At 39.1% G+C, this 22104-nt stretch overlaps 1 protein-coding gene across 1 annotated transcript in view; it reads left to right on the top strand.

The window, feature by feature from the left end:
* The window catches only part of LOC111145030 (thrombospondin type 1 domain containing 7B), a 724800-nt gene that overhangs the window by 689881 nt on the left and 12815 nt on the right, over nucleotides 1-22104 (top strand). The window contains exons 20-24 of the mRNA XM_022499648.1: nucleotides 12210-12355; nucleotides 17739-17898; nucleotides 18927-19100; nucleotides 19201-19296; nucleotides 22006-22088. Of these exons, the coding sequence (XP_022355356.1) occupies nucleotides 12210-12355; nucleotides 17739-17898; nucleotides 18927-19100; nucleotides 19201-19296; nucleotides 22006-22088 (659 nt within the window). The remainder of the gene's footprint in view (nucleotides 1-12209; nucleotides 12356-17738; nucleotides 17899-18926; nucleotides 19101-19200; nucleotides 19297-22005; nucleotides 22089-22104) is intronic.

The following is a 22104-nucleotide window of genomic DNA, read 5'->3' as shown; positions in this document are numbered from 1 at the left end:
AATAGTGGAGAGGGTCATCAGAGACTCCCTAGGATCTTTTAAGGGTTATTCTATAGACTTGGGCACTCTGTCTCCCAACCTCATTTCTCATCCTTTTACCCCACTTAAAATCCACATATTATAGTCACAGCCTAAGTGTATTTTTATTTTTTTATTTTTTTAAAGATTTTATTTATTCGACAGACAGAGATCACAAGTAGGCAGAGAGGCAGGCAGAGAGAGAGGGAGAGGCAGGCTCCCCGCTGAGCTGAGAGCCTGATGCGGGGCTCGATCCCAGGACCCTGGGACCATGACCTGAGGCAGAGGCAGAGGCTTTAACCCACTGAACCACCCAGGCACCCCCCAAGTTTATTTTTAAAATGCAAATCTGAATAGTTGTTTTCTTATGGACTTTTAAATAAATTAAACAAATACCCATGTGCCAGTTTTTGTTGAATGTGTTTGGGAGCAGCAGTGGGTGGAGGTACACACTTGCCTCTTCTCATGGAGTTTACAATGTAGTTGGACAGTAGACAATAAACCAGCAAAGACGTAATACTGTATGTTGATGAGTTCACTGCAGACTCAAACAAATGAGAGGTGGTTTTCACATTAGTGATGTCTTTTGTCAGAACAACTGGTTGCTGAGGAGTCCAGCAGTGACTCACCCTGGGTATTCCATAGCTATAAACACAGTAGTCTCGTCCTTCTGGATTTCTGGGAGGGGTCTCTTTTACAGTGGTGAAGGGTAGCATGGAAAAGTAGAGAAAGGATGAAGTCCTGTACTGTAAACATGGTCCACCAGGACCTATGGGATCTCACCCATGCCTGCCTCTCTATGCCCATCACCCTCCCCTGATACATTGGCTCTCTCTGCTCTCATACAGTGTATTTCAGTCATCCTTGAGTGTGTGCTACTTTTCCTTATGTGGAGCATCTTACCATCAACCCACTACTGCCTCCTACTACTCTTCTCATGCAAGAAGTGAATCAGTTGTTATGTCTGTATGTCTGAAGGGCCAAAGACCCTGTTTGGGTTCTTCATGGGTAAATTCTCCCCAGTTTCCTTGAGCATAAGTGTACCTGACATATTGGAGGAATTTCAGTTAATATCTGTCAGTGCCCCTGCAGTTCTTCATTATAGGGGAAGAACCCACATACTGGATCAAAAGCCCAAAGGCAGCCAAAACTGCCAGTGGATGTTTTCCTCACCCTCGAACTAAATGCACACATCTTAGGTACCATTACCCAAGAATGTGTTCAATGCAAAGGAGACAGATCTGTTTATTATTATTTTTGCCGGGCAGTCCTAATTCTGCCACTGTACCAAGTCAATGAAACATGACAGATCTCTGTGTTATACTAATACACTACCTTTAGAAATAAGACCCTTAATTTTAAGTTTAATATTCAAGTATTTAATTTTTCAAGCAGTTCTGTTGTGCTGTGGACTCAGCAGCCTGTTTGTCTATTAGAAAGACAAACACAAACAAAAGAAAAACTTTCCCAAATCTGAATCCCACTATTGGAGAATTTTAGGTAATTAGAGTTTGAACTTAAATTCACCTTTTCTAGGCCTTAGAATAATAAACAAAGAGAAGCAATCAAAGATTTCCTAAGGAAGTTACTGTGTGAACTAAGGTACCAGTGGGACTGGGGAAGGAATGTTAACTACTTGGAGAAATCAAGTTACATAAAGCTCTTGGAAGTCGTCGAAATAGTATCCATTGGCATTCAATATAGCACTAGTTATAAATCACCTCTAGCTAGTTTCTAAGGGTCTATTAGGATATCTTCTTGGGGATCCTTTTTTGATCTTTAGATGTCTTGATCTCCTGAATTGTCAGATGTAATTATACATTTAAAAATACATTCCATAATCCTGATATCTGTCAGGCCCTGCAGTGATCTAAGGGTGTGTGTATTCTGTGTTTCTTAATTCATTCAAAAAAGATTTATGAAGCTTATATCTATTATCCTGGCACCTAACAGTGTCTTCTTTCATTGTCAAAAGTGGCAATGTGAAAAATAAATTATATGGTGACCATGCCAGTTAGATGTCTGTTCTTGAAGGCAGGACTGTTGAAGTGTATTCATGTTTTACAAATATTCATTGGATGCTTTCTGAGTGTCAGGTGTTCTCGCAATAGCTGAGCCTACACTGTAAGGAACGGAAAGGATCCCAGGCAAACAGAGTCCCCTGACGTCATACAGTGAATGTTCCAGTGGAAAATTAGTTGGGTGATGACAAAACAGATAGCAAATAAATGAAGATATAAACACAGAAATAAGCGATATCCACAATGAAAGCAAAATAGATCATGTCATGGAGAATAAGGATATCAAGTAGTTTGCCAGGGAGTGAGGGATGGGGGAGGAAAGGCCACCAAAGAGGTGATATTTATGTCAACACTGAATGACAAGGTGCCACAGCTCTTAAAACTGGTGTTTTCTTTAGGAGGCTGCTCTTACTCAATTCACAAGCATTTTTTGACTACCTGTTACATTGAAGCCTCTATGTCAGGACCTACAGACAAAAACCTAAAAATCAGTATTTTTGTAATTATATTTGTACCCAATTTCAATCTTAACAAATAAATTGAAGGGTACAAGGAAGAATAGAACACATGGGCCTAGAATTTGTAAGCACCCACCCTCAGGATTTTGCAAAGAGAGTCTTTGGTTACGTTATATTCTACCCCACAGCCCCCAAACTTGTCCAGTTCCAGCCCTAATCTTAGAGCCCCACTCTTCTCTGATCATCACCCGCCCCCGCCCCCACCACAGGCGGATAGTAACGTTTCCAAAATGAGAGAATTACGTATTTAGATCCAGCCTTAATCCTCATGCACAACCTAAAAGCAACAAGCAAACAGCAATAATCAAAAGCAAAAGTGTATGGCACAGATGAATGTGTTTCTTAAAAGAGACCAAACTCTGGAGCTGAAAGGGTTGGAAGCTATCATCGGAGAGCATCTGTACCTTGTCCCTTCTGAGACAGTGTGCCAGCAGCTGTCTTTTGTATGAGGCGCTTTCATTTTTCCAACTGTTGTGGCAATGGGGCAGAAACCATGAGAGGAGAGAGTTTATTTAGTCACATTAAAGTGGGCAAGCAAGTTGCATGGGAGTCTGACTCCAGCACCTGCGGCTCTCCACGGACTTCTCTATCAAAGGCAAAAAATTCACACAGTTGTCGCAGTTTATCAATTCACTGGCTGTCAGGTAAACGCTGGTGTGCTGGATGTCCCAGGTGCTCCCCCACGAGCCACACTTCCGCCATCAAATCCACAGAACTACCTTGATCTGGGGAGAGATTTTAAAATGAGTTCTTCCTTTATCTTCCAAGTGTCTGGATTGTCTCTTTAATGTACACCTGATGCTTGGCATATACTTTCTAATTGTGTTAAAGATTTCAAGGTCAGAACAGTTTGAATCCAATTTATTTCACGTCAGAGACAGACTGATTCTAAGCTTCCACTAAGGAATCTTTTTAGATAGATTTCAAAGATCAAAGCTTGTAATAGAAGAGCTTAATATTTGGATTAGTCATGTTCTTTGTTGAATTTTCATCAGTTCAGTGGAATGTAGAACTCCCTAAATTTAGCATATCATGAATTATTCATAATTATTATTTGACTGATAACACTCTAAGAATGTTATTAATCTCAAACTGATTTTTTTCCTATTTCATATTTTTTAATTCAGTGTATATGAGTTTATGTTTTCTATATTATTTAAACAAGCCTGATTCTTTGTTTCCCAGATGGCATATAATTTTTCTGTCAACTCTGGCTTATAATGCAAAAATAATTTTGTATTAACTCCAAAGTACCACCCCTTTGTGATCTTTCTGGCTTTTTTTTTTTTTTTCTTTTTAAGCAAAGATAAGCTGGTAGCCTTCAGTTTTAGTGTCTGTATAAAATGTGATCAGTGTGGTATCCTTGACCAGCAACAGTCCAATAGTTATAACAATTCAAACTTATTTGTTATATCAAGTAATTAGTTCCTATGACAAGAGAACAAGAGCTAAATTATAAAATGGCAGAATGGGGAATACAAAATACTGAACAAGAAATCAGAAGATCTGAGCTTTTGAGCTAGCTTTTCCAATGGCAAGTTGTAGGTCTTTGAACTAGTCTTTGGAGAACTCACTTGCACTACTTTTTATCTGTAAACTGATGAAATGTTAGAATAATTACTGCTTAACATCTTTTGGTCAAAGGTACAATTGTTGGAGGCAGAAGTATTTTAGTAACTTTTTACAATAGTACTATGAAGTATAGGCATAGGCAGAACTTCACAGGCAGGGTGATAAACAAGTAACCTGCTCAAGTCATGTAGTTTGTCAGTTATGGAGGAAAGATTGAAACCCGTGTTCATGCATCTCCAAAGCCCCATTTGTTCCATTTGCCCCTTTGCATCTGAAACTGTAATTGTAAATGTTTGTGTTATGTCCATGGCCCTGTGTATCACTGTATAAAAATTCTCATAATTTATAGGTATATTTAAAAATAAGTAGAGGAAATGGATCTCAGATTAGGACACAAAGGGCAGTAAGAGTTTTAAGAGGTCTCCCAGAATTTTAAGCCTCCTAAATGTGCACTTGTTTCCTAATCAATAATGTTGCATATTATGTAGCACATCAATCGGAACTACAGGAAGCTACAGGAATCCACTATTACCTGGGAAAGGTGTGACTGGTGGACACAGTAGGAGCAGGATGCCCAAAATCACTCTCTCTGCCCTTCTCCTTTTGCATCATGTGGGGAGCTCCTTATTGGGGTATTTCTGCAGTATATAGGTTTTTACGGTCGTCCATCAAGTTTTGTTAGCTTTTAATGGGACAGAAATCTGATTGTTGAGCGTAGACATGGAGATGAATGGCTAGAACACACTACAGAGAAGTTAGGAGCTCTTTATTTCTAAACCAAGTCGAAGGTGCCTAATCTTCTGTCCTTGAAAGATCTATCACGATCCATGATACCGTGGTATGTCTCAATCTCTAAAACTGTGGTCTAATTTTTTTACTTAGCTGACCTCACTCCCAGATAGATGGTCAAGTCTTGGACTAGTCTGCTTTACTGTGAAAGCCTTATAGAATCTTTATCTTGCCTAACTTGAGTGTTCTCTTCTTGGATGAAAGGTATCGGATGCCTGCAACAATTTTCAGATAGGCCAAAAAGTCCTTCTATAAGGGAAACCTTTGGACTGTAGCTCTGAATGCAGAATTTTTGCCATATCTTCCATCTCTAACAATGCCAACCATAGGCCAAAGATCAGTCTAGGTTGCAGATCAGGGCCAAAATTTTTCCCCACTCTGTTACATTAGAGTGTAACACTGATCCCAAATCCATGACCACCAGAGTGTATATTTAAAACAGTGTTTACACTTAAACTTGGATATAAAGTCTAGGCAGTTATTTTTTTTTTAAGTTGGTTTTCTTTCTTTCTTTTTTTTTTTTAAAGTAAACACACCACATGTAGGGCTCAAACTCACAACCCTGAAATCAAAGGTCACATGCTCTACAACTGAGCCAGCCTGGTTGGCTCAAATACCTCCAAGAGATATTTGTTAAGAGTATAAAGAGCCTTATGAAATAAATTGAACATTTTAGACAATGTAACTTTCCACTGCTTTCAGAAATGTACTGAGAAGTACCCCAAAACAAACAAAGAGCTCTCAGAGTGGAAGAGGTTAGTACTATAGTTGTAAATACCTTTTACTAAAGGAAAATAAGAAATATATGAATACAGGCAACCCATTTATTGCACAGGGTAGACCTAAGTACACATTTCAGACTTATCCAAGTGGTCTAATAATTACAGCACAGCATCTGATGCCTGACTTGGACCAGATTGAAAACCTTTGAGAAGCACATGCTTTTGAAGTAAGATGGATCTTTGTTCCCACATCGCTAGCTGTGTGACTTTGCAAAAACATATTTAACTTCTCTGAGCTTCAGTTTATGAAACGAGAATATTAATGACTGTGTCTGAAGCAGAGTCTGAGATTGGGATTCTTGTTGAAGTGATTTATTTGAGGGTAGTGGGGACAGCAGGTACTCCCTGGGGAAGGGAGAGCCAAGCAAGCAGGATAAAGAAGGGAAAAAATCTAAGCTAGAATATACTGTATCACCTCTGTATCATAGCACATTGTATTCACTTAATTCAGTCCCTCCCTCCATAACACTAAATGCTTTTGTAATGACAAAAGGTATTATACAACAAATTGTCCTAACCAGAGACATAGGTGATCAATATTGATTAATAGATTGATCTGATCAGCTATTAATGAGGTTTTTGTCAGCATCCCCTGGCTTCTTTTTCGTTTATTTTGTCATCTGCTATTATTTGTTACTAACATTAAGTAGCAGGCACCAAAATCTTAAAGATAAATCCACAGGAGGAAATACTTAAAATGGAAATACCATATTAAATAACCGAATTTTTTGTTGAACATCAGAAAGGACCACCATCAAGTTGAAGTTAGTGACATTGAGCCCCACCTTTCATGGTGTAAATTGGCCAATCCCTTGTAGATGTCGGCTGTGGAAGACCATTATGCATAGGCTTTGAAAATTCAATTCCTATTCAAAAGAAATAATGCCCAGGTGGAAAGCAAACCAGTCGTAATATTCAAATGACATGCTATAAGCTCAAAGTGACTTCTTATACTACTGTTGTTATATTTCCATGTCTGCAGTGCATTGGAGTTTATGAGTATGTTTATCTAAATTGCTCAGATATTTTATTTAATGAACTATTTAAGATAAAGTAGGCATGTTCTTTATTGCTCATTATTCTCGTATTTCCTTTTCCACATTCCCCTACATACATACTTTGCATTGTTTGTCTGATCATATTCAAACTGCCCAGAGCTATCAAAACCATAATTTTCTATTAACCCAATGACCATATGTCAGGGCCGCAGACGAACTATTGTTTAAAGCATGCCGCTATCAAGGTATATGGTGGCTGGCTCCTTGGACCTGAAAGTCTGGTCAGAGAACCATTGCGTTGACTCCATTTCCTTTTATGAATTTATACAGTGACAAATATTTATTTTGTGAGGTTTTTTACTGCTTACATTTTCCACAACCCCTTTGTCAGTGGAGCCCCAGAGTGAAATCTGAATACTTCAGTGGGCATGTGATCTGGTCCAATATCCTTTAAACCTATATGTAGGCACCAATATAGGCCTCTCTTCGGGTGTGTGTGGGGTGTGTGTACCTCACTGTCTTTTCTTCCTGGCATTCATACCGTGCAATTCTTTCTTCATCATTGCAAGTAATAATTGCTATTTTAACAGTAGGCCCAATATCACTGTTGCTCATAATGAGTTCCCAATGTTCCTCAAGGGAGGAGAGGAAAAGAGTCAGGGAATTGCTAGCAAACCTACCCTACTATAATTTGGGTCTTTATTAAATTGGAAACATATTTTGTAAGGGAGTGCTTTTCTCTCTTTTATAGTCTGAAGAGTAGATGAACAGAGTCGATTTTGGTTTTTACATCTCGTTGGTACTGCTTGTTAAACATCTTATCTGTAGCTGCTATTGAATTCAGTTCCAAATAGATTCCTAGTCCTCTGTCTTTTACTGAAAAACATAAACCCAAACAAGAGGAATCCAGAGAGCGTCCAAGAAAATGCCCCCATTTTCAGATTGGAAGCATTGGGATAGGCATGGTAGAAATCTTCACTCTTACTCTGAGGGCAGAAGGAATCCAAGCTATGGTGTAAGAGGTTTGGTGGGTTGGGACCAGGCAGACTCATTAGGGATTTCATAACTGTATGCTTTTCATATCATAAGCCCAGCACAGAACACAAGGAGAAGCAGTCAGTGCCAGTTCTAGAAATAGATATGAAATATCAGTTGTTAAAATAAATGGCTAAAAATAGAAGTTTTAACAACCAACTGCTGTATTTTAGATATACTATATGGTGGTTTATATATGGTATTTTTTTAATTTATATAACCAATGTGAGGTGACACTAAGGAATCCTCATCATCTCAGTGCTTTTCACCTGAGTCAGTATAATTGTGAGTTCTGAAGGAAGGCAAAGCCTTTATAACATCAACATATTCACTAAGGAACTGACCGTTTATGAAGCTATCCCCCAACCAACAACCTTTCTCCATTGACACATGTTCTGTCATTCCATCAGAATATTTGCGGATCAGTCTCTAGCTGCAAATAGAGTACATACCCAGAACAAAAGGATACAAAATGGAACCATTTGTACAGCAAAGATTAAAGGGAGCTCGTGAGAAAGTTGATGAAAAGTGAGTCAAAGGCCAAAGAATGATGATCAAACTGCAAAAGTCAATCACGAAACAATGCATCTTTTATAGGATAATGATAAAATTACATAAGAAATATTAATGACTGATTTATAATTTTTCCTAATAATGATCACATTGTAACAATTATCATCCACACAGTAGTTGATATTAGATCAAATAAACTCACCTGCATACGTTTTTAGTTCCAGAAAAATTCCCATTTAGACTTTATTAAAAATAATTTAATTCCCATTTAAATAGACTGATTAAGTGGCATTTCTCTCCCATGAATTATCCTCAGATAGTAAGAACTTTCTGTATACTTTATTTTACGGAAGAGGGAACTCGTGTTCTGAGGAGTTAAGTACTTCCATGTAGTCCCATCACTTACAAGCTGTTAATCTGAGAGAACTGTTTCCAACTAGAGAATTTTGATGCCAAGTCCAGGTTTCTTTTCATCGTACATCAGCTATTTTAAACTTCTCTTTCCCTTACATTCTATATCACGTTGTAACTGAATATCTTCAATTTGGCCACATTTTCCTCTGCTTTTCCCCTCACATGGAAATTCACTATCACCAAAACTATTTCTTTAGGCTCCTGATTTTAGGGATTCCTTTTAGAATAATCAGCATTGAAAGATACTGCCTGGCTGGATATTCCAACCTGTCTGATGTTTGGAATCCTGGGCAATTTTAAACAACTACCTTTGGAGATGGTGGGCCTCCTTACTAATGCCATCTGAATTCCATGTAGCTAGATTTAATATTTACAACTGCAGGATTTGTGAAAGAGTGATTAATTTGGGAAGTGCTTTCTCTGATAATTTATACAACCCAACTATCCCTGACATAAAGAAAAGCCCCCAGGGGGTTCAGTTGGTTAAGGGGCTGACTTCAGATCAGGTCATGAATCTTAGGGTCCTGAAATCGAGCCCTGCCCCCTTGCTTATCGGGGAGACTGCATTTCCTTCTGTCTGCCACTCCCCCTGCTTGGATGCACACACAAAAAAATCTCTGACAAATAAAACTAAAAAAAGAAAAAAAGGAAGAAACTTATATCAAGTACCCCACAGAAACCTTTTACACACTCATGCCTTCATTAGCAACATTTTGTCACTGAACTTTAATATTAGCCACTTAAACATAACAATACGCTTCAAAGTGTAGGATTGTTATAAGCTCCTTGGTTTTAAAAAAAATGTGTTCTTGGTAGTAATTGGCATTGTTTGAAAATCTTATTTTTGTGTTAGGATGGCAAAAGGCAGAAAAATCCTATGGCTGTGCTTTCAAGGAATGATTTTAAGACTTCCATTATTTCAAAAAGTAATAGCATCATTTTTTTTTTCTGTTGAATACATTAGGTTCCCCCCAGCTCTATGTCCAGCAAAAGATATCTGTCACTTTAATAGAAATGACTAAAATAGTTGTAAAGAAATGGCCATCTACATGCCATCAATTCAAGCACAAACTTGAAATTATTTGGTTATAATGAAATAGAGCCTCTTTAGCTGTGATAAAGGCAATACTGCATTGTTATTATTCTTACAGCAATGGATAGAATAGAATCCAATTATAATGACATTTAGGGTAATAGGTATTTAGGTCAAGAGGATAAACATAATATTATAAAACTGAAGAGTATTTAAGCAGGAATTAATGTAAAATCTTGAACCAAATGTATTCACCAAGCAGGGACAAGATTTCAAATGAATGATGTCCAACTGGTATGATTTGACTTGGGTGATGCTGGGGAGAACATAAAAAATGCATGGTCTTCATAGGAGCTCACACCCAGGAAGAATGGGTTGATTCTGTCGTTAACCAAACACATGTCATCACTGACTCAAATTTACCTTCATCCAAAGTTCCTTTTATGTTTCCCATTAAAGGACGTGGTAAGTAGTTATCCTTGCTCTCTCAATTTGGGACTAATACAGCAGCCTCTGGACCAAAACTTTGACTTGGAATCTTGTCTTGCACCTTACTTCACTCACTTTTTTGACCTTAGACAAGTGAGTTAGAGTCTCCCTCATCCTCCTTATCCAAAGTATTGGAAGAATTTTCCTTTAGGGTTGTTATTATCCTTTAGCATTTAAGTATTTAGAACATTACCTTCATACTTGGTACTTGCTCAATAATTGATATATTATCATACATTTTCAGATACCAGATATTACATAGACAATGTATAAAAATATGAATTTAACAGATACTCAATTAGTGCTTAATACATGTGAAGCATCATGTTAAGGACAAAAGCTCGAACCTCAAGGATGAAGAATGGGGGCACCTGGGTTTCTCAGTGCGTTAAGCATCTGACTCTTGATATTGGCTAAGGTCTCAATCACAGGGTGGTAAGTTCAAGCCCCACCTTGGGTTCCACACTGGGAGTGAAATCTAACTTAAACAAAAACAACTCTTGGTTTTCCCCATAGGTTTTCTCAGAGAGAATTAGTTTAGCACAAAATCTATAATCTTCTAGTAGCCAGGAAGAGGTCTAGTCTAGTGAAAGGTGAGTCACTCTTACTCATCCCTGAACTTGAGAACATCTGAGAATTATCTTGACCCAGGGCTTTCAAGGGAATTCTGTGTTGAACTCTCCCTCACTTTCCATTTTTCTTAACATAGAAATCTAGAATCTGTGACATCAATTAAAAGACCCCACTTTAAATAGCTTTAATAGCACTGCCTTACCATATTCTTCCCCTAGCTCTGTTTGGACCACACTGGCCTTCTGTTGGTGCCACAAATGTGGTGTGCTCCTTTGCATCTCAGGGCTTCTTCGTGTGCCCTTTCTTCAGCAACAAGACACCTCCCGTACATCATGTCTGGCTGACTTCTTCAGGTTTCTGCTCAAAGGTCAGCTGCTCATGGAAATGTTCTGACTCCTTCCCAGACTGGCATTTACCCCCATAACATGCTGTCATGGAACTGTTTTTCTTTTTTATCACAAATACAATTAAATAGTTAACTTTATAACAACAGTGGAAGGACATCATATTCACAGACAATAGCAATGAAACTACTTGCACATAGTACCTCATCAACAAGGACAGATTAAGGACAGGAGTGAGTTGGGGAGAGAGCAAGAGAGAAACACAGACATTTAAATTCTGCCCACTGTTCCCCTTTAACAGGTTTAAGACCTGATGCTTACGAGTGGGCGTTAAATGACATGGGAGCCCTGCTTTTTCCTTGGCTATTCCTATTAACCAGTTGTCTTTTTTTTTTTTTTAAATGAATTCGAATACCAGTATTTGAACATATTTTTTCAAACATCCAGCTTCCTTCACACAAGCCAACAACTTCATTCATCTTGTGTTCAGTGAAAAAACAATTTGGCTCTAAGCTGTAGGACAATTGTCCATATTGAATTAATTGAAAGATAGTCTGGAGACCTTGGGATGGCAACTTCCTAAGGAATTTTCTAGGATAATTTAGGTTGTGTGCAATTTTCACCCTACTTGCCAATTTAGAACCTACCAAGAAAGATACAACTCTATTTTTAATATTTTTAATTTTGGCCTAAAGTACATGGTCTATGAGGGCAGAAGCTAAATCTGGCAATTTCATCCCTGTATTTCTAGCACATAGCAAGATACCTGGATCATACTGCAGCTTAATAAATATTTGTCAAATTAATTAGCACTCCCTCAATGTTTACAGGATCAGTCTATTTGGGCAACAGTACAGAGTTTGGAGTTAGGAAGACTAAAGTAAAAGGCAGACAGAATTCCAAGACCTTAAGCATTATGGAAACCTTCCATAACCTGCATGTCTGTAGGAAACTAACTTAAAATGGCAGGAAAAACTGAGAGCCAGACATGACAAAATTTGGTGTATTTTCATGAAGACTTGTGTATGTAAGACAACATTCTGGGTTTTTTTAATTCTCTTACTAAGCCAGCCTGTAAACAAAAAGCCAACACCTTCCTTATCATTTTAGGTCAAATGAGCCGGGCTCGATTCATCATTATGCCAACCCAAGGAGAAGGACGGCCATGCCCCACAGAGCTGACCCAGCAGAAAACCTGCCCAGTGACGCCTTGCTACAGCTGGGTCCTTGGCAACTGGTCCACATGTAAATTGGAGGTAGGTCACGTGATGGTAGTTAAAGAAATGCTTTTTAGTTGGTCTAAAGCATTTGTCTGGTCAGCCTGTGTGCAGATGGAATAGATTTCACAGCACTAGGGGCCTGGCATTATGTATTTTTATGCAATAGAACACACGCAAAATTACAACCGAATGACTTAACCTTATGCCGAGTGTCATTGCCAGAAAAATAGCCATTCATTAGGCATGGGTTCTCATGGGATCATGGGACTTTGTTTCTCTTAGGTGTTCTCTGGAATACAATGTTATGTTCTTGGCTTGTTGAAAATATCAAAGTATTATTTAATTAGGCAAAACCCTGATGCAATGGAAATGCACAGATTGCCTTATTTCTTCAAGAGGCACTTTAAGGCTTAGACAAAATCTTGCATATGGGCAGAAAACCAAAAGTGTATGAAAGTTATATTTTAACATTATTACACAAACCAAGGTTACTACATTTTCCTCAATGATTACTTTTTTATTGACCTGAAATATAAATGCCTAACATCATCATCATATATCACATACCCAGAGCTTTTGCTAGATCAGCAAAGATCCTCTCCTGCATTTTCTCTGTGGTTTCTTGTATAAGAAAAAGCGCAATTGATTTTCTTTAGGTTTTTATTTTACCAGTTTATCCTTCAGTTCATATTCCAAAGCACATTTTAATTAGGTAACAATAATTGTGATTATGCGTTAAGAAATCTGCCGAGTATTCTCAGAGAGATGTTTAGTGTTCCTGTCAGGATGACATTGTCATGCAGCATTACTATCTTGCAGAAGTTAAATGCCGATGTATTTTAATAAGTCCCAGAGGAACAGCAGTGTGTGGTACATTTGTTCAGTCTCCTTTTTACAGAAAATAAGATAACCATGCTCATTAATTCAATAGTAATCTAATGGCTTTAAATATGAATACTTTGTCTATGAATTGAAAATCATCTTCTTTCCTAAATCTTGAGCAATTTCCAAATGCCGCTTGGAATCCCAATAAGGAAATGGAAGGAATGTTTTTCCTTAGCACGGTGATAACTGTTGACAGAGTAGAGAAAATAAACTCAAAGAATTCAGGAACCCATTGCAGGGGAAGGGAGAAAAAAGTTAGCGGGGAGGGTGGGAAGATGCAGGCCTGATAAACCCCTTACTCCAAGTCTTGCCAGGCATACAACTACTACTTCTACCTTACTTGTTCTTTCGCACCTTCCCTTTTTATCTTCTCAGGTGTCAGGAGCCCTTTCTTTCTTTCTTTCTTTCTTTCTTTTTTTTTTTTTTTTTTAAGAGTTTTTATTTATTTGATAGAGAGAGATACAGCAAGACAGGGAACACAAGCAGCGGGAGTGGGAGAGGGAGAAGCAGGCTCCCCACCAAGCAGGGAGCCCAGTGCAGGGTCGAGCCCAGGACCTTGGGATCATGACCTGAGCCAAAGGCAGATGTATTATACCACTGAGCTACCCAGGAGCCTTTCTTTTTTTTTTTTTTTACACACATATCTGTCCACTTGTCCCATGGGAACATTATGGGGCTATGCCAAATGTAGTGTTTCAGGTTGCTGTCACATACTGAGCTTTTTGCCAGAACCACAGGACCAAGAGCGGTGGGTTGTAAACATTTTCTTCAGAAATGCCAGTGGGGGTTGGGGGTCATCACATCCTTTGGAGATACCCAGGCTTGGAGGCCATGGGAGCCCCTAGCAGCAAGTGTATCCTCAACTCTCAGAACTGCTTCCGATTTCTAGATGAGCTTCTTGTTCACTGGCACCTCCAGGCAGGAGGGAAATCTGAAGTTTGACTAAATCCAGGCAAAGCTCTTGAAAAACACATCTGGAGTTAATTGTTCCAGGGTTGTCACCTTACCCAAATGAGGCCCTTCAGCCTTCTTCCCTAAGAATTTGGAATGGTACTAAAGCTGTTGGAAGATCGTGTATTTGCGAACTCTCACCTGCCACATTTTCCTACCTTGCGGATAAAATAAGTAGCTCTGAAACAAGAAGAAACAAAGGTACAGAAAAAAGAAGAGGGGAAAGAGAAAGGGAAGCATGATGATAGGAGTTGAATTTTGCCCGAGTTCAAGCTGCATTTCTGCTTTTCTTGAAGCCTAACTGTGAAATCTTTGTGAGATGGCTAACCCAGTATCTTTTTGGAAGATTGCCTCTTCTTAAATGTGTATGTCAACAGAGTTTGGAACAGCTGATCAAAATACATGTGGGCCTCTGCACACAAAGGAAGATCCCTGCTCACACAGCTGCACTCCTGTTTCTCCTTGTCCTTGCCTGCCAAATACAGGTTGGGCACGCACTCCCTGAGGGCGGTGGGGATATCCACGTGGCCCACTGCCATCCAACGGATCAGACCAGCAGAGGAGCTAACATAGGGCCCAGCGGATGTGCCAGTTCAGCCACAATCTTACATGGAGAGAGATTAGCACAAGGAAGCATTCATCCTCAGGCTTTACTTTTTTAGTGTTTTCTGATTTTTTTCTTTCCAGAGTCCTCCGTTGATAACATGTATCCACATAGAGATTGATAAATCTGTTTTAGGAGCTCAGACTCCTGAGTCTAGCAGGCTTTATTTTGGTCAAAGTTCTGTCAGTTCTTAGCTCTGCAAATTTTGCCAAGTCTGTAAGCTCTCCAAGTCTGTTCTTGTTTTGTTCTGTTTTGTTTTGTTTTGTTTTTTGTTTTCATCTCTTATCAGGAGAATAGCGATCGTACCTGTGTTTCTGGGAACTTTTCGTTGGGATTACACCATTTTAATACAGTGCTTACCATGGTACCTGACATAAATTAAGAGCTCAATAAATTGTAGCTGCTATTATAATTTTGATTAAAACTGTGATTATGATTATTGTCACCATCTGCCTCTCCACATCTGGTGGAGATGCCAATTCAGAACATACAAAATGTCCATCAATGATGGGGACAGAGGATTGTCAGTGGGAGAATCCTTGGTTATTGACAGTCTTGCTCACAGAAGCCTAGGTCTGTTTTCAGCCTCTAGTGTATAAAGCTTCATGAATGAGAGTGAGTGAATGCTTGCTTTGTGAATGAGATTATCCTTCAGATACTGATTTCTTTTCGTTTTATGGCTGCTGTTGTCAAAGATGGAAGAGATTCAGGTTGGCTGTGGATACATATGAGGAGCATATTATTGTTTGTCTTGGTGTTTAAAGGCATCCCTGATGGAGACTTGTTTCCTGTCTTTTTAAACAAAACTAATCAACTGCATCTTCTGTTACCCAAGGTTCCAGACAGCAAATTTCAAATTTCATACATGCTACTGTGCCTTCATACTCTTCTCTCCATGCACTCTGTAGCAAAACATCACCTCGGACAAGTCAGCAATGGATCCATCATCCAGGATAATGACTTCTAAGAGAGACCCCTAAAAAAGAAATTCTACTTATACTATTTTCCACTTTAGAGAGTAAACATTTACTAGAGCTAAATGAATCTGCTGTGAATCAACTCTGAATCTCTCTCCCAAAAAATGCACTTGGGTCTGAAATTAGGGTGCATTTCTTTTGACAGTTTCATAGTGGCCAGAGAAATGGCTGGAGCGGTTATGAAGTGTTGATAAATCAGGTGTGAAAATTGTCATCTTGGATAAAGAAATGCTAGTTCTTGTTAAAATCGCTAGAAGCAAAGGTGATGGTCCCAATTTATGTGCTTCTTCAGATTTTCACGCTTTAAGTTGCTCCAACTTGGACCTCCTCTAAGTTGCACCTTTTCTTTCTTGTTAATAGGTCTTTGAATCCTAACTTCCTTATTATGTAAAGCATTTTTCTCAGCAGCTGCACTGTACCAGCCTGGATGTCCAGCAGTCTGTCCAACAACCTGTCCAACAACCTGCCCTTGGCACTCAGCAGCTGCTGCCACGATGCCTGGCCCTGGTCGGTGTTCCACAGGCCCAGCACCCACCCCACACCTGCCCCACGCCCTGGCCCACTATCCTGACTGCACTGGTCAACCACCCCCTCCTCCTTCACTCCTGCCAAAGGCCCCAGCAGCTCCAAAGCCTTAGAAAGGCAGTTTCTGGCTCCTGCAGTGGGAAAGGCATAAAAAGAACATGAAACCCAGTTTTCCCAGTGCAGGGCACAGTTACCAGACTGCCACCTAATAAGGAGTTGATGGATGAGAGCACGTGGCATCCCTGATTGCAGCAGCATGGGTGCAGAGAACTTGCTCTAGCTCTTTCTCTCCCCTTCTGGACTCCCGCCATACCATCAGGAGTCATGGAAACTCTACCTCCTCCACTGAATTCTGGAACTAGCGGGAACTAACATCGCTCAGAAGTTTAGGGGAGTTAATACTGCCTGGGATTGCCTCCCTCCCTCGTCTTAGATGGTACCAAGGCATGGTGTTATCACATGGCCTGTCTGGAAGACATGAGTGTCCAAGAAGCCAGCTGGTAACTCACTACTTTGTGAAGTTGTGAAACTGAGGCCAGCTTGATAACTCACTACTTTGTATTTGCTTTCCCTCCGTTCCTGCTGTAGTTCCTCACCTTCTCTCTTGCCATCCTGGGATTTTACCTCCTTAGCATAGAAGCTCTGCCTTCTGCTCTGTTTTCTATGGTACTTATGGAAAAAACAGAGCTATCTCATATCTATCTCTCTAAAACTATCTAAAGCTATCCTCATAGCCAGTGGACTTATTTTTGAAGTATGAACACCTGACAAAAACTGAAGAGAAAATACTCATGAGTATCTGCCAAACACATTATAGTGGGAAACCTTTCATCAGGCAGATGGTTAGGTCAGATAATCACTAACAGCTTTCCAGTTCTATGTTTCTGTTTCTGTGAGACACTGCACAATTTTTTTCTAATTGCCCAGAAAAATCTGAGTGGGATTTATATTAAGTATCTTTTAAAAAAAAAACATTATTCAACAGGAAGGCATGCTGGGAAAACAACTTCTTGTGGCAAGAGAGAAAATCGGTGTTTTATTGGAAACCCCAGCCTATTCCATATAAGAAAGTACCGAATTCCCTACCAAAGAAAAACAAGCTAAGTAAAAGAGAAATGTATGCCCTGTGGCTGTACACATGCTCTCTTGGGGAGTGATTATGGATTAGGCCATTTTAATACATACACCTAGACAAATTCTGTATTGTTTGTTCTTTTTCAGTCAATCCTGGCTGAGTTCCGAAATGAATCGTCCTAATCTGAGTACATAAATTCCATGGAATAAATTTGCATTTCTACTTCAGCTTCTCTGTCAGCTCTAGGAGAATTGCTCAGTGATGCTTTATTGTCAACAATTGAAAGATAACTCCCAAGAGAAGGAAGCTACTGATTTTTCTTGGGTGAGAGGTGGCCAGAGCCAAAAACCTGGGAGATGCTTATTGTTTGGGTAATTCTGACAGTATTCTTTGCTTTAATAGGGTGGAGACTGTGGGGAAGGAGTCCAGATCCGCAGCCTGTCCTGCATGGTCCACAATGGTTCAAGCTCTCAGTCAGCTGTAAGTGTAGACGCTGCACTGTGTGGAGAAATGCCCTTTCAAGACAGCATCCTGAAACAGCCATGTTCTGTGCCTTGCCCAGGTATGTAGTTTTGGGAGGGACTCCCTTGTGGATTTTTACAGTCATTAAAAAAATTTTTTTCCTGGAAAAGCTCTCACTGAAATTGAAATTTTGAATTAACCACAATTAAAAATCCAATAAAATTATCACTTTGGAAGATCCCTACAGCTTCAATGGAGGCAAGGTAGGTAAGAAGCAAAAAAAAAAAAAGAAAAAAAAAGGCACCAGACTTGGAAATTTAAGAATGAAGTTAGAATTTTGTCAAATCACTGGTGTTTTATCAGGATCATAGAGTCTAGTGCCTTGGACCAACAATTATTCTATCTAGAAAATCTGTTAATAATGCCTAACCTGACAGTGTCTAACACACTGGCTATCACTCGAAAAAAATGCTGACTGGCTCCTTGAGTTGATGAACCCCTGAAAGATGGTGTGTGGAAACAAGTAAGGCTATAGGTTCATGAAAGCATTCTGTAATTGTCAAGGTCATTATTAGTTACATAAAATGTATGAGTTGATTTTTAGTCCTAATAACCAACCTAGCTGATATGGTCTTTCAGGTAGCTGAATAGGTCCAGGTGTGTGTAGACACATACATCTATATACACACACAATTGTGTATGTTCAAATTATTAAACATCCTTTATACTCAAAGATATCCCACTTCAGAGACCAGCTTCTCCCTTTTATATGGTTTCTATGGATGTCTATTTTATGACGTTATGCCTCTCTTTGAAAACTGAGTTACTGTTTTGAGAAGTTTATTATTACTACAAGATACATGGTGTCCTCTAGATAAAGCTGCCATGATTTGAAGTAATGGCAATTTAGTTTTTTATACTTTCTTGCTAAACTAGGTTAAACCATTAATCATCATTCGTAGCATATCCTAAGTGAAAAATTGGTTAAGGTAGCATGTATAGTGTGTACAACCCACCCCTGTCACTGTGCCATCACCACAGATGTCATTGTGAACCCTCTCCAGGTAAACGTTTTCAAGTGCCAGTTTTCATATTATTTTCCTTCCTCTGCCCTGCACAATCATCCAGGAGACTGCCACTTAACGGAATGGTCAGAATGGAGCACATGTGAATTAACCTGCATCAATGGAAGAAGCTTCGAGACCATGGGCCGCCAGTCTAGGTCAAGGGCTTTTATAGTCCAGTCTTTTGAGAACCAAGACAGCTGCCCTCAGCAGGTTCTAGAAACACGCCCCTGTACAGGTACCAAAAGCACATTTCGATTCTCAGCCTTGATTGATCAATGCTTATTCTATTTTTATGTGAGGTGTAATAGAACCGCTGTTATCATATTTACTTGCAGGAGGCAAATGTTATCACTACACATGGAAAGCAAGTCTTTGGAACAATAATGAACGAACTGTATGGTGCCAACGTTCAGATGGCATTAATGTCACAGGTATTCCTGCCTAAGATTTGTGTGGGCACTTCAAAAAGATCTCTGAGTGTTGCTGTTTGTGAGAAGAATTAGCTTACAAAGTATAAGAGAAGACTGAGCAGGTGGCCTTAGATGATCTTCATAGCAAATTGTCATTAGGCCTTATTTTGTTTTAAATTTTTAACTGAAGTATCCTTGGCATAATAGCATTAAATTAGATTTAGGTCTACAACATAGTGATCCAATAATTATATACAAGATGCCCACCATGATAACTGTATTACAGTATAATTGACTAAAGTCCATATGCTGCATTTTTCTTCCCTGTGACTTATAACTAGAAACTTGTACCTTTTAATCCTCTGCACCCATGTTACCTGACCCATCCCCCTGCCCCCACTTTTTGCAACCACCAGTTTGTTTTCCGTATTTATGTCTGGTTCTTTCTTTTTTGTTGTTGTTTGTTCATTTTTTCTGTTTTTGGATTCTATGTATAAGTGTAATCATATGGTATTTGTCTTTATCTGTCTTATTTCACTTAGCATAACACCCTCCAGTTCCGACCATGTTGTTGCAAATGGCAAGACTCCATCCTTATGGCTGAGTAATAGACCTTTGCATCTTAGAAAGCAAACAACTTTATCCCAAGACCCATAATATCCAACAACTTACACAATAAAATTTCCTTGAATATCATGTTCTGAGACAAAGTCTGAAAAAGACACATGGGAGTTTAAAACAACAGTCTCTAAAGTTTTAAATCATGTACCTTCTCAGTAAAAAGTTTTTGAGGACATATCCCAACATTCTATGCTATACGATGCTATCATATCATATTATAAAACACATACAAAAGTTGAACGTAAAAGGGTGGATAAAGATATAATAAATTTGTTAAGTGCAAGAAAATGTATCGCACTGGAAGCTTGATTTTGGATATTTTGCTAGTCATTATTATTATTTAATATCTAAACATAGATGGAGCAAAGGTTTTTTACTCATGTCAGTGGATACAATCTGATTGTACAAATGATCTCAATTTTAAAGTTTTTTAATGCCTTCTCAGAGAAAATTGTCAGTTTTTACTGCAGCTGACAGAGCTTATCATATCAATGAGAATTTCTGTTCTTCCATAGGAATGGAAGAATTGTTAGCCCTGTCTTTGTCTTGTTTTCCTATATTTGTGTTATTGTATTCTCTTTAATCCATAGTTTATCCGTATGCTAATTTATTTTAAGCTGCTTGCCCGTTCTGTAAGTTATTGTTGAAACTGAATACGTTGTGAATCTGTTTAACCAGGAACATCACAAGCAGCATCCTCTCAGCATCCTGAGAGCGGGCTGGTGCGGGTTACACTATCAAATTCTCCTCCATGGACTTGCACAGTGTACAACACTGGGCCATCCATTGATGAGCTCGGGTTATCACTATCGGCTGTTAACTATCAGCTTCATTTCATTTTTTAAGTTTAAACAACATTTGTATGAGCTACACAAATTCTAGTATCTTCTAGATACTAGAAGATGCATGGTGTCCTCTAGATAAAACTACTAGAGATTCTAGGGAATCTCTACCAATTCCCTAGAGAGTCTGTCCCCAGGGGCGCAGACACTGCTCTTTGGAGATCTCTGGTTAAAAGAGTGGAAACCCCCCCCCGCCGCCCCCAAGCAGTACTGGCAGCAACACCACCATGTGGTTATTGCTCCTCTGTCCAAATTATCCATTCACACGGAGGTATATTTCTGGATTTTAGGTTTTTGTTTTTGTTTTGTTTTGTTTTACCCTGTGAGGATTTTTATTCTTTCAGTAACACTAGGAATTTAGCTGCTTCGTTCACAGGAAAAACATAGGTCTGTTTCCTACACCATCTTGGGCTGCAAGCTTTTTGCTAGGTACCCAATCATAAGCTATAACTGGGTGGCAATTATAGTAAGGCAAAAGCTAGAATCTATAAGTGAAACCAGTATTACATAAATACAATTTAAATGCTACCCTCAGTACATCAAGTTCTTAGCCTAGTACCTGACTCCTGAAAGGCATAACTAATGTGTAAATTATCGCAGAGTACAGAGACATTATTCCATCCATTTACTCAAAAATATTTAATACCTGCAAGTACTGTATCAGATGTATGACTGCCTCTCCAGGAGCTTATACATTTGCTTTTTTAAAAAATGCGTCAAGCTCCATTTGTGACTGCGCGTATATGTGTGTGTGTATGCATTCTGGCTGAGACATATTTTAAAGCTTTACCAAAAAGTTGGCTATTGTGGTCCATGAACCTATTTGTGGCTTTCTTTTAACATTGGTTGTTGCCAATTGGCTTATTGCCTAGTTGGGGTATTCAGGCACTGGAGAAAAATATACAAAGAATGGGTCTTTGAGCAGATGTACTTTGGGCTCCTGAACTGAAATTGAAATTTCATCCATTCTTTTTCTGGCCCGGCAAACAGATGTGGCCCTCAAACAGAGTCCTATGATAGAATCACATTTGCCAATGAATAGGTACAAAAACTACCGCAACCATCTTGTTGGCAGAGCCTCCCATCTTGAACAATTCTTCCTAATCAATAAAATACAGCTGGACCATTGCATATAAAAAAGAGTATGTTACAGAGTGCCCAGAGAGGAAAACCATTTTTTTTTTAATATTTATCATAGAAAAGTCCACAAATGATGGTGGGTTTTGTGTTTTTTGTTTTGTTTTTTTGTTTTTGTTTTTCTTTGTAGGAGGCTGCGCCCCTCAGGCACGTCCTGCTGCTATTCGGCAGTGTAATCCAGCCTGCAGAAAACCTTTCTCCTACTGTACACAGGTGAGTCCCGGGCTGA

This window comes from Enhydra lutris, unplaced genomic scaffold (genome assembly GCF_002288905.1).
Source record: "Enhydra lutris kenyoni isolate GAN:26980312 unplaced genomic scaffold, ASM228890v2 scaffoldscaffold1, whole genome shotgun sequence".
NCBI classification, from domain to species: Eukaryota; Metazoa; Chordata; class Mammalia; order Carnivora; family Mustelidae; genus Enhydra; species Enhydra lutris.
Note: the sequence above shows the minus strand (reverse complement) of the source record. Positions and strands in the feature narration are given on the sequence as shown.